This window comes from Cotesia typhae, unplaced genomic scaffold (genome assembly GCF_013202065.1).
Source record: "Cotesia typhae breed Kobodo isofemale line unplaced genomic scaffold, CoteBio_Ctyphae contig_22, whole genome shotgun sequence".
In the NCBI taxonomy this organism is placed as follows: Eukaryota; Metazoa; Arthropoda; class Insecta; order Hymenoptera; family Braconidae; genus Cotesia; species Cotesia typhae.
In genome coordinates this window covers 5,761,933-5,776,115 of record NW_027423728.1, presented here as the reverse complement: position 1 = coordinate 5,776,115, position 14,183 = coordinate 5,761,933, and the positions used below count along the sequence as shown (strand labels likewise).

The 14,183-nt window shown below is 30.7% G+C and overlaps 1 protein-coding gene across 1 annotated transcript in view; it reads right to left on the bottom strand.

Moving 5' to 3' along the window:
• The window catches only part of LOC141538460 (CCR4-NOT transcription complex subunit 6-like), a 144,189-nt gene that overhangs the window by 12,716 nt on the left and 117,290 nt on the right, over positions 1–14,183 (bottom strand). The window contains exon 5 of the mRNA XM_074259922.1: positions 7,858–7,916. Coding sequence (XP_074116023.1) covers positions 7,858–7,916 — 59 coding nt within the window. The remainder of the gene's footprint in view (positions 1–7,857; positions 7,917–14,183) is intronic.

The window sequence follows — 14,183 nt, the reverse complement described above, 5'->3', positions numbered from 1 at the left end:
TTAAAATAGCCATTAGAATTTACGACTTCAGAATTTTCAAAATTCAATTTTCTATGATTTTAAAATACAAATTTAATTTTATAATAAAATTTTTATATTACAAAAAAATAATCGCTTTATATCGTCAAAATGATCAATCTTAGCGATTTGTCTAAAAAGACTTCTTTAGTTGGAAATTAAATCCAAAAATCATTTATTTTAAAAAATTATTTTTATAAATTATATTTTTTATCAATGGATTTTTTTTGGATTTTTAGGAACAATTTTCATATCAATTAACTAAAAAGCTTACTCAAGAAAAGTTTAAGTACAATTTCTTTTTTAAGCGTCTTTCTAGTGCGTATAACTCACAAGTAAAATTATTTAAATAAAATTTTTTTTTTTTATTCATTTACAGCGATCGGACTCATGAATTTCCAATGCTAATAGTAATTTTGATAATGAGTAAAATTGTTATTTAAAGTAACGTAAAAATGAATTAGCACGGTAGTTAATCCCTTTGACAAAAAAATAAAAGAAGTAAATTCTAATTTACACGAGAAATAAAGTCGGGAATTTAAATTAACACTTAAAGTAGAAGTAAAATGAATTACCGAGCATTTTTTACGGCAAATTACTAAAAAATAACGGCCAAGGTTGGTGGTGACACAGCAGTAACTTTATTACTATTGCTACACTTAACACAAAAGACAAAAACGATAATCGTTCAAATATTAAAATGCTTTTTTAACCTGGGGGATAAATAAATGATTGTTGTTAATCTACGTCGAATCACACCCAACTTTTGAAATAAAACAAAATAAAATAGAAGAGAGTAAAGAGAACAAATAAGTCACGAGTAATGAGTCATCCTGACGTGAAATATTCAGTTCTCCCGGTACGTCTGTGATCGATCGTCGTAGTAACGGAGCTGCAGACAATACAAAGCCAACTCAGGCTCAGGGTCGTGCTCTGACCTCGGACTATTATTTTTTATTTTTTATCTCGTGCATTTATAACGCTGACAATAGCTTGAGACAATGAAAGGTGATATATTGATGACGGTATAAAAAAATAATAATAATAATTACCAAAATAGATTAATTGATTCGGGAGAATTAATTATTCAAATCTCCTAAGTGACATTTGAAAATCTAGAATTATTTTTGATTGATTATTTAAGTGAAATTATTTTTTATTTGAAAAATTCAATTTTGTTTTCACACTCCTTAACTCAATTTTTAAGACTTCACTTTCTTGTTAGGAGAGAATTCAGCGACCATACGCCGCCTATCGGAAAGTTTTAACACAACGTTCGGTCGAAAAATTTTTGTAAAATAAAATAAAACATTCAATTTTTTCAATGTCAAATGTAACTTTGTGATTTTAAATAAAAATTTTATATTTTTGGTAATTTTTCAATTAAACTGCTATTTAAAAAAAATCTGTAATTTTAAGTATTAGAAGAAAGATTTAGATCTCTTTGTAAAATAGTTTTCATTTAAGAATTAGTCAGTTCATAACGATTTTCTCAAGCGTAAGGAGGTTTTTCAAAACGCTATGCTTCAATAAAGATTAGATATCTTATGCTATAAAAGAAATTTTTGATGTTATTTATTTATTTCACGATTTATCTATCCATAACTTCCTACAACTACAAATACAAACACCATTTAAAAGCATATATGCTGAAAATAATGACCAAAGCATTAAGAAAATGACAAATTGGTTCAGCCACATTGATAGACAGAAATATAGATAGCTTCTACGTTCCTCCTGAAAAGTTCTTCGAATCGAGTGGTTTAATCGTCATCAGGCGTGTTATCATCCGGGAATGTGGGTCGAACGGGCAATTAAACGTAAAACACGGTTGCGTACATAATCCACTCGTGTTGCAGGCATGAGGTAAGTAAGTCCCTACTATAACTATCACTACAACCATAACTATGACTACAACAACAAGTTTCAAGGTGTAAGGTGTAAGCTGTAACACGCACTTACTTTGTTGAGCTCTTCCATCACTCTGGTTCAATCCTCCATTCTCGTCAGCTTCATCATCTGCATATATACATAACAAACTATACGGACTATAACGAGAGTTCTGCACACATTCGAAAGGGTACTACGCACTGCACATTGATAGTATGTTAGATAGCAGTGTGCAGTATGCAGAGTCCAGCCCTTGCATTCGTTGGTCAATAGAATGGTGGTTAGACGGACCAGAGTCCACTCAAGTGATTATGATTGCACTTGCACGCAATCGAGTGCGACAACGCATCTAACCTGCCTACGCACTGAGTACTCTCGTTGTCCACTTTTATGCCAACTAAAATACATAATCTCAGTGTGTAATAATAATAATAATAATAATAATAATAATAATAATAATAATAATAATAATAATAATAATAATAATAATAATAATAATAATAATAATAATAATAATAATAATAATAATAATCGGCATGTCCTGTGCTGGCAAGAGGTGCCTACATACAGCGTCACAATGCTGCCCTGCGAGTACTCTATTATCATCTCAGATATAGCTGCGGTATCGATGAGACACCAGTGTTGCCTTATCTGCCAGGAGATATTCCGCAGGTTGTTGAGAATGACAGTTCCAAAATTTATTGGAACATACCATTCGCAACAACCCGGCGGATTGACCACAACAAACCTGATATTGTGCTCTTTGACAAGGCTACTCGTGACATTTATGTCATTGAGTTTTCGGCCCCAGCCGAATACAATATCTCGGCCAAAGAAGAGCACAAACACCAGATATATCAGGATCTCCTGTTTGAAATTGGCAAACTGTACCCAGGTTACCGTGTCAAACTCGTCGTTTTGGTTGTCGGCGTCCTTGAGAGGATGAAACAGTCTTTTGTGTCTTCACTTGCGAAGATACCGGCTTGCAGTTCAGCAGCCGTGTCTCTAGCAGTGCGGATGCAAAAGGCTGTCATTTTGGGATCCCTGCGTCTACTTAGGCAAATGAATTTGGCCTGCTGCACTCACTAACCGCCTTGTTGTGTGGAGTGGTGCAGCAGTAATGGATGGCGCTCAGGCTGGGCCCTCGGAGAGTCGGACTCCGGGGAAAACCCCCCTGAGCAATTAATAACAAATAATAATAATAATAATAATAATAATAATAATAATAATAATAATAATAATAATAATAATAATAATAATAATAATAATAATAATAATAATAATAATAATAATAATAATAATAATAATGATAACATAATATGCGACGCAACATTTTGCTACGACTTGCATTGAAAGTTTTAAACTGGATATAGGAGTTCGCGCAATCATGGGAATTTTTGTCCGAAGTGAAGGTGCTTTTGAAACCGCAATGTTTGTTTATTTATTTTATTACAATTACTGTTTGCGAATGGAAATTATCCTGCTCTGGAAAGTACTTACGGGTGCGATACTCGAACTCAAACATCAACTCAACCATCAGAGCTCTGTAATGCTATGTTACGCTTTGCAATCCCTACATTTGATGCCATTTCAAATAATTCTAGTGGTTTTTAGTTTTGAGGGGGGAATTTCATTGATTGTAAGTATAAACATAAATATAAACTTTTTTAGGGATAATTTTAACAATCTAAAGCAATTTTAGAAAGAAATCCGACGGCCGGTCGTTGAGAATTTTTTACCACGGCGTGGGGTCTAGTTCACGGACGATAAATCGCTTTTAAAAATATTTTATTGTGGAGATTCGCTGATAAATATCATCCGTCTTTTTCACTCGATTTATTTTAAATTGAATCGATAGAAATTTCATTTCATTTTCGGAGCGACCTGTGCGATGTTGAGAGGAGAGACTGGTTTTGACGAGTTCAAATTCTATTTTTTTTTTTTTTTATTTACAGATATGATTGCAAATTTTAGATTAGTTATCATTGGGGTGAGGCCAATAACTTTCCGATTTTTTGAAAATTATTGAATTTCATAGCGGAAAGTCAATAGCGTCAATATTTTTTTTTAAATTCTAAAAGTTCGATTTTTTGATTAATTCTCTTTTTATAAATTTATTATCTTCCTCGTCAAAATATTGAAATAAACAATTTTTTTAAAATGTTAATTGCTTGTAGAAAGTGTTTAGAAAAGGTTTGTTTTAAAACGCGTGAATCTCTAAATCGAGTATTATTATCAATTGTCATTAGGACTAATTGCCAGTAATTACTCGGGCGATAAATCAAGGGAGATAATGGTTTCTGGTTCTCAGCGATGTGTCAGGGCAGAGTGAAAGAGAGAGTGCGATAACCCTCGAGCAGTGCAACCAGTGAGTAAGGTGAAGTCACATGTGTTTCACACGGGTTCCATTTACTTGTAACCATCGCTGTGTCATCACTTTGCTGTTAACTACCGAAATTCACTACTCCGAGGGCTTCTCTCACGCAAAACTTTTCTCGTTCATCATTTATAATTTATAACCGCCTTATTAACAATGTCTTTTGAATATTTGCTCTCAAGGGCTTTTGACACGTTAGTAATTTATAAGAGCTAAGCTTTTTTCATTTGTTTGAATTTGAATTACGAGATTAGGTGCGTTTATATTATTAAAATTTTTTAATTATTTAAAAAATTTTTATGGTTTTTTGTAATTATTTATCTTTTTTGTTTGAAATATTAATAAAAAAAACTACCGTAATTTTTTTTAGTTTCAATAAATATTATATGAAAAAATTTTTTTTTGTCAAACAATTTTTTTTTTTTTTTTTTTACTAACAGACAGAATAAATTTACCTACTAAATATTTTTATTTATTTAGAAAACCTACCTTGACAGTTTTTAGATTAAATTGTATTATAACAGTGACTATTGTCAGCTGATATATATTCAAAAAATAAATAAAAATAACAATAACAATGTGGTGAATTACATAAAGGTAAAAAAAAAACACTTGGTTTGCCACAACAATGTGCCAGTTAGTGATGTAGTAAAATGGAAACACTTGGAAGTCGTTGACAGATATGGTTATAAATACAGATATATGTGTTGGAGTAGGAATGTGTAGTTGGATTTCGAGGGGTACTAGATGTACCAAGTGGTGTAACGCAATGACAGTTACATCAGACACATCAACTCGTAGTTCATATGAGGACTAGGAAAATATTTAGATTATCAAATAGAGAATGTTTATAATAGGAGTACAACAAGGGACGTGTTTCTATTCTCACGATTATTATTATTCCTACTTTTCAAATTTGTAACAGTAGTTATTTGTTCAATATTTAAGCCTTCTAAATTATTTAAAGTGGCGTTACTTTTGTTGATATTTTTGGAATATTTTTTATGATTAAAATTATTATTATTATTATTATTATTATTATTATTATTATTATTATTATTATTATTATTATTATTATTATTATTATTATTATTATTATTATTATTATTATTATTATTATTATTATTATGCTATACTTAAAAAAATGATTTAGTAAGTGTAAGAATCAGTATGAGAAACTTCGAGGCGTCTTACTCACAGAAGTAAATTATTTATCGTGACACTTTTAACAGCGTTTATTATTATATTGTAGGTAGATTGCTTGAGCTATTATGAACCGATGCAATCAGTGGTCTTTACGATTCTAAGTGCGATACATGTGTGCCTATGACACTAGAAATGTTAGTCAGTAGTGGGTTTACCGCAACACTAGTACTAGTATGAGTATGAGTACGAGTGGTTTAAACTGAAACTCGCCTTACTTATATGTACCTTATACTCCTTATATTACAAACTTATACGATGCTATTCTGTGTGTAAGAATGACGTTCATCTTTTCTTGATAACGATTTACGATGTTTTCTTATCGCGAAACCTATCGCGAACCAGTTTGCAATAATGGTAAATCACACATATAAGTTTGTTTATTGCCCTAAGCTATCGCTTTTGAAATTTTTTTATCATTTTTAACCCAAGAGTTACTTTCGAGATATATTGCTTATTTCCGCGACGCTTTTCAACAGTTTTTGCTTGTCAATTTTAATAATTATTCACATTTTCACTATTATTACGAGATAATAATAATAATCATTTTTTAATTATTATAATCATTATTAACGAAGCAAACCTGATATTTTAAAAAATTGTAGGTGCTCACAATCATACCGAAGTAATTTTTTTTTAATTTGTACAATGTTTTATAGTAAAATATATTTTTATTAACTGGAAAAAATTTTAAATACTTTAAATAATTTATCTCTTGTTTAACTTTGTAAATAATAATTATATTTTTTTCGAAAAATTTGACTTTTTTAGAAGATTAAACTGAATTTTTATAAAGATTATTTTAGTTCTGAGTCTTATTAAAAATTCCAATGCAAAAAGTAAATAATGAAAAATTATTAACATTACTACGTTTAATTAAATAGAAATAATTATTTTTACTATAACTGAAATTGACTTTTATGAAGCAAATTTTACGATTTCTTTACAAATAAATTATTATATAGAGAATCTATAAAAAATCTAACTTTCGGAAATTGAAAAAAGTTATTGATAAATAATTGAAAAATAATTGAAAAATAATAATGAATTCACTCCGCAAATTTTTTACACTATATTAACTAATAATAATAATAATAAAAAAAAAAATAAAATAAATAAATAGTAATAATATCAAAAGCCACACAAAGCCAAAGCAAAATATTAAAAAATAATAATTTACGAGCGAGTTAAAGTCCGGTTAAAGTCAAAGTCCTGGACGCAGTAACTTTCAATTTCAAAATTCATCATCGGTCTCCGGCTCTATATACAACGGCAGGTGGTAGTGTGTACCGCTGATGGCAATAACGCCGAGTAGAGGCACAATATATACTATAGTAAGTAAAAGTGGATAGAAAGGATCGTAAAAGACTAAGTATAAGTAGTAACGCACCACAATGCCAAGTCATTTTTATTTAACTGTAACGACGTCGTATACTTTATACACAACCGCGAATCCGCAGTATACGGTCTAGTATACGAGGACTATAATAGGTCGGTCTAAGTAATATTAATAGTAAAAGTACAATATGCTGTATACTCGCCACTAAACTTCATACCCCGCAAAAATAAACTCGACAATCATGAATTTTAAACTCCCTTTTTATAAATTAAATTCTGTAAGATGCGCTCGCATTGTGTATCATAAATTATAAATTATTATTACGAGTTAATTATGAAATTTTAAATTTCACAGTTAGTAATGAACATTCCGTCACAAACGATCAAAAATTAAATTAAAACTTTAACAGCAACAGTTATTTTTAATTTTTGTTTTAAATTTGCGTAAAAATAAAAATTGGAAAGTTTTAAGGTTAAAAGTCAAAATTTGACGGTGAAGATTCTCAATACCACAATATGAGAGCGTAAGTGATACAGTGGTATTAATACAACTACTCGGACAAAGACTATTTGCCTTGGGGGCATAAACACCCACTCATCTGAAATTATGATGCTGAAAGCCGACGTCACTCTCGTTTAGCCGTATCTACTTTATAATTTGAACCGTTTATTTGTCTACAAGGCGGCCGGCTTCAAACACTTTTTATTTTTATTTTTATTTCATTTTCTATTATTTTTCTTATTACATTACCTGCGTACGCTTTTCAGCCCTCTCTCTACCCTTCACAGCTTTATTCTCTCTATTAAACTTGTCTGGCGTATTTTTACAGGTGTCTTACTTCATAAATTCCTTTGTATTTTAACATCAAAGAGCATTCGTTTCATTTCTTTGATATCATTTTTCCACTAAGATAATTAATATTCATCAAATTCTTCAATTATTTCATTAAAAATAATCAGACAATCTCATAAGTCAATTAGCATAAAACAATTAATCATTTAAAATTATACATTAAATAGAGAAGTCTTACTTGGAAATAAGTATCAAAAATAATTCATTAAAATTCTTGAAATAGAGGCACGCGCTTACCTGAAACAAAAAATATTTTTTTTTAAATAAAAAAAACTACTTAAAAAATATCTAAAAAACATTTGACCGGCAGGCCAGCTCTCTGAGCTCAAAAATTCAAAAGTAATGTCAAAAAAAATTTCATTAACCACTTCACACATTTTTAGCAATAAAATAAATTTTTATCTTATCTCAAATTTTTTTACATTTTAATTTTAATTTTTTAAACTGCAATTAATTATAAAAAAATCAAGTAATTTTTTTTTTTTAATCTAAAAAATAATAAATATGACGACGTCTGGCATTAATAAATTAATAGCTCCAATAACTTTAATAATTTAATCCTGCGCTTTTAAGTAAGCAACGAGAAGATCCTCAAAGACTTTTAATAACAAAATAATATATAAAATTATTATATTACGAAGACAATGAAGGAGAGTTGATTATAATTGCAGCCTGTCGACCTTTGTGTACACATAATAGACAATGTTGATCATTAAATCTCATCATACAGCCAGATGAATAAGATTACTCGAATAATAATGTAATATAATATTCCTCGAAGTATTAATCGGCCTATTGTATCAATCTGTTGATTCATCAGCCTTTAGTACGTATATCACCGTAAGTAAGTATCGGGGATTTAAGTAACATCTGAACAATAAAAATCTCAATCATCCGAGTTAAGTTTACTCTAGTCCAATCCAATGGAGCGATTACGATATAACTGAAGTTGAAGTGGATAATACACCAGATGCATTTCAACATCAGATGAACCAATGAAGAGTTTAAAATAAAAGCTTCAAGAAAATGAGTAGAAATAATAATGATTATCTACGAAGTAGTAGAACATTTTTTTTTTGTCATTAATAAAAACGATTTTGTTAAAATAACAAGACAGGATAACTGTAAAAAATACAGTAACAAATCCATTAGTTTTCTTAAAAAAATTATTCAAGTTGTAACAATAAGCCAGTTTGTTATTGTCACAAAATTAATCTATCAAAATGAGAATTTTCAGTAATTTTTTTTTTTGCTATTCAATCATGTTATTTTACAAAAGTAATAATATAGCATTATTATCCAATGTTTTGACTTGAAGTCTAGAAAATTAAAAAAAAAAAAAAAAATTTATAATTCCTAAAGTTATAGCTGTTTGTGTTGACCCAGCTCCAAAAAAATGGTTTTTGCGGTGACGATCATAAGTCCTTGGAGATTCATCTAAAATCAATCGGATAAAAACTTAGTTTTATAAATAGATAATTTTGGGCCTTATCGAAGCTTTTTTTTTTTTTTCCCCAAAAATTTCGATTTTTTATGACGAATTTAACTGTTGATTTTTTCTCGAAAATTTAGAAAAAAATTTCCTGAGGCCGTCATTTTGTTAATTTTTAGAGGATATGGTTCACTCTGCAGGCTGTCCCTGAAACTTCCTCTTACACTCAAGTTTAAAATACTCAAAATTCTTTCTATTGCAAAGTTTGTAGCTTTTTAAGTTCAAAAAAACTTCAAGCTCAAAAATCTGGTTACTGTTTTGGAAAAATGTTAGTAGAACAAAATTGTTAGTTATTAGAAATAAAATGATATAGCTATCTCAATTCCAACATTTGTTGTACAAACTGACTGGTTTATGTTCAATAAATCGATTTTTTGAATAAACTAATAGATTCTGCTATAATACCAGAACTGTTTTGTTGCTATAACAGATAAATTACTTATTAAAATCTTGACTTTGTTTTCACTACACATAAGTTGTTATTCCTATGCTAACATATTCATTTCTCACCACAACACGTCTGGTGTTGTTCCAACAAAATTTGTTTCTACGTACATCAAAAGAGGAAAATTTTCCTGGAAAATTGCACAAATCGAAAGTGTTTTGAGCACGATTTAAAATGTAATGATTTTATACTTGCAATTTAATGTTACATCAGTATGTGTTTGGTACGTCTGTATGTCTGTACGTATACTATGCATGATCTGGCGCAAAAAGCATGAGACTCACGTGCTCTTTCTAGGAGCACATGACGATACCTCATGCACGCGATTGCCTAATGCTTAATGTAACTCTGTGCTGAGAACGGGCAATTTGCGGTAAATCACTTCCCTTCTGGTTGTACGGCTGCACCTATCCACCTATCCACCTATCCACCTATCCTGCTCCACTGTCCTCAGTTATCGGGCTTGGGCTTACTTGTTTCTCACTTATTTTATACTACAACTCTTCCAATACATCTGACAACTATTATTTTATAGGATTACGCAATTAAATAGGCTAATGGGAATCAATGGAGATCTTATATGCCTCAAGTGTTGCTCTTCCAATCTATATTTTTATGTATTCATGCTATTTAAAAGGTATGTTAACAACATTGAGCTTTTGCTTCAAAAAATTTATATAAATACAACAATTAAAAACTTTCATGATTCGAGGCATATACCATTGAAAAGCGGGAGGTGTTACATAAAAATTAGATTTCAAATTGTAAAAAAATTTTTTTATCTATTGACTCCAAAATTCGCATAAATTCCAGCAATTAAAAAATTGATGAATTGGAGCCCTAAAATTTTTTAACTGAGAAGTGTTACAAGAAAATTATTTAAAAATTCTCTTCTCCAAGCAATTTAGTGAAAAAATGAAGCAATTCTTGAGAAAAAATGAAATATTCAACCCTCTAATCCCATAATTTAATTCAGAAAAAATAAGCAAACGCAGTTAGATGGTAGCGAACTTATCAAGAATTAATTTGTTGAAAGCGGGAGCATATATGCAAAGTGTTTCGACATTCCCTCTGCTCGGAATATCGGAAAGCGAGGAGCAGCCAAACTGGAAGCAAGAGGCCCAGAATCTCCTGAAAGAGAGCAAGAGAGTAAGAGTAGATAATATAAGAAATGGTTTATTCCCTTGAGATTCCAATTACGCTGTAGCGTCACGATTTTATTGGCTCCGGTTTGGTAGGATTATCTTAAGAGCATTGGCCTCGTGCTTAACTCTCCTCTCTTCTGGTATTATATGTACCAGCCAAGAGCTGGACTCGATATTCTCCAGTTATACGGTTACGTACCCGTGTTTCGTCGCACAATATATATACTTTTCTCCAGAGTTGTTAATACTGTATCTGTAGCTGTTATTGTTACCGTACCTACACCCATAGCTGTTGTTGGTGTACATCATATCGTATCGGTAAAAGAATATAAAGATGACCGATTCCCACAATGGTTCATGTAAGCCCGCGGTGTCCGCCGATGATCGTTACGGGTCGTCGATCGCCAGCATTTTTACGCTCCACTGAATTCGATACACACCTGGCCGCCCGAAATCCCCATTATACTCCCGTACTGATGTCTATGTCTATGTCCAGTTCCAGGTTCATGTCTGTCTGTTCTCTACCAGCCAGACTGTTAAATATATGCCCATTAAATATTATACCAAGCATAAATATAATTTTGATTTACACGTAAGATAAACTCTCCTATCGTGGACTATCGTGTTAAAAGATTGCTATCGTGTGTCAAGACTCAGACGCTGAAAAGTTAATTGAACTTTAACTAACAGAATTTATCATTCATCATCATATCGTTCATCAATCTGTCTGTCAGAATAAATCCTGTATTGCACACGAATTTTTTTTTTCTTTAATTGCTTATGATTTAAACTTCAGTGAGATTTGTAGAAGATGAAAAAATTTTTAAATTCAATTTTAAATTAATTTGGGGTCAAATATTGAAGAAAAAATTATATCGAATTTTTTTTTTAAAAAATTTAATTTTTTACAAGAAATGTCCTCATTAATTTTACAGGATCTTTTATTTTTCAGCTGGAATTTGAATTTTTGAGTCATAAAATCTTGAAGCAAACGAACAATATAATTTTTGAAAGATTTAAATTTAATTTTAGGCAATATTATTGGTCAAAAAAATCATGAGAAAACTTTATCATAGAAAATTGAATCCTCCACAAGAAAGACGTCTTTAATCTTTATATCTTTAATCATTTGGCTAAAAAATTAACTTACATCTAAACTTATCCAAAAAATTTCAAAAATACAATATTCTGAACGGTCGAAAATTATTATCAAGCATTTTGAAATAAATTATTCATCTATAACCAATAAATGTCTAATTTAATGCAAAGGTTGACGAATAATTACCATAATAACAATTATTATTATTATTATTATTATTATTATTATTATTATTATGAAAATTAATTAACAATTACATATGTCAATGCATAAAAAGGAGTACGTGAAGCTAATAACTAATAATGTATGAAAATGTGACAATAAATACATGCGAGGGCGATAATAAAGAGTGATTTATTGAGGAACGAAAAGCCCTTTGAAAATTTGAACGTGATTTAGAAATGTAGATAGAATGGATGTGTGAGACGAGGCAAGGACACACTTGTCCCAGGATGCTAATTCACCGACGCACGCCTACGCTCTGTGAATTTGAAATTCTGAATATGATAGTAAACCCAGAACAGAATTACCCGCATGCCGCGGCTTCAATATCTGTGTAATGTCTATTGCTATTATTATCACTTTTATACAAGCGCACATACAAAAAGGATGCATTGCAAACTCCAACAGTTTCAAAAATCCTTAAATTACCGTCCGACTATTACACTCTGTGTTCTTTATTTCTATCTTGCTTCTTTGCTGCATTTTTGCTTAAAATCCTTTTAATAAAAACACTACGCGCTCTTAATCAGAGCGTCGAGTATATCTATAACGCAGATATAACATACGGTTACTTGCACCTTATTCTCATTTGGACTCGCTCACGTTAATTAAATTAAAACCGCTATACTCTGTAACTGCTACATACCTTTTTTATTTTATTGTTATACATTTTACCATTTATTAATAATTAATGTACGATTTCCCGCGAATATTTTACAATTGACTCCCCGGCATTTAATTAAAATTTTACCGGTATGTAATATTGATACCGTATGCAGAAAATTTAATTTTATCAATTAATTATAGTATAATTGTCTCTTTTTTTTTGGAAACATATTTTATGCAAATTAATTTATTTACACGGAAAAATTAAAACCAGATTGGTTATCATTCTGCCCACGACTCAGTCGGGTGCTAAAAAAATGAGATCAAAATTACGTTAGCAAGTAAAATGAAAAGGCGAAATTAAAAATAAAAATATAGTAGGCTCATTTTAGTCATCCCCATACTTTAAGATATAAGATTGAGGATTAGATTAGCTACAATTTGAACTTTAAAATAATAAAATTTGAAAGTGAGCGAAAAATAATACTTTTGAAAATTCAAAAATTTTAAACACAATTTTGGGTCATAATCAAAAAAAAATTTTTTTTTAAGAAAATTTAATTTTCTCTGAGAAAAGTTCTTATCAATTTTACCGTATCGATAACAATTTAGCCAAAAATCAACTTAAACTCAAATTTATACCAAAAGCTTCTTTCCTCGGACAATTTCGTGGCGAAAACTCTAAACACTAGATAAATTTGATAAAAAAATGAAAATGGAGAGCTGTATACCCCATACAGGAGAGGATTAACGGAGACGGAGAAAACTGTTGTAGAAGTATAAGGCTAGAATCGTGCGGGGCATGAGCGTCACGCTCGCTTAATCTGCATAACCCCATAGAGTTGGTCCGTTAGACCGAAAATAGCAGCGGGTGGATAGTAAGAGCATTCGCCCGTTACGAGGGTCGTGTTGAGGCGTGTCCCGAGCTTCCCCGGGTAGCCCCAGGTAAACTTTATTATAAAAAACAATATTAAATAAATAGATAGTTAAATAAAATGAAATGAATAAATCGCGTGTACTTGGGCAATAAAAACTAAAATATTCCCGGCATCGATACCAGTCCTCATGTTCTCAAACTTATTTTATTTTATTATATTATATTTTTTTATTGTGTCTGCCATATCATTTTTTTTCGCTGTTAATTTTTCGCACGTTAAAGAGCCTGTAATTTTTTTAGTGATAGTAAACATGATCGTCGGATATTAAGATGGCATTCCGTGATCCAAGTCTCGTACAAGGCGACATCACCATCCAATCCGATCTGTTTAGTTTCGTGTGATATATAACTCGTTACCTCAAGGACAGTCATAGTTTTTTATTATTATTGTTATTACAAAATGCCAACGGAATTATCCGAGAAAGAGAAGAAAAGATGAAGATGATGCCAGTCGGGGATTTCATATTAGAGACTCAAGAATCTTTACGCCGTGAAATGCCGCGAGCGACACGCGAGTTATGTCCCAATGTTTTAAATAATCTTGATTAAGGGTACTAA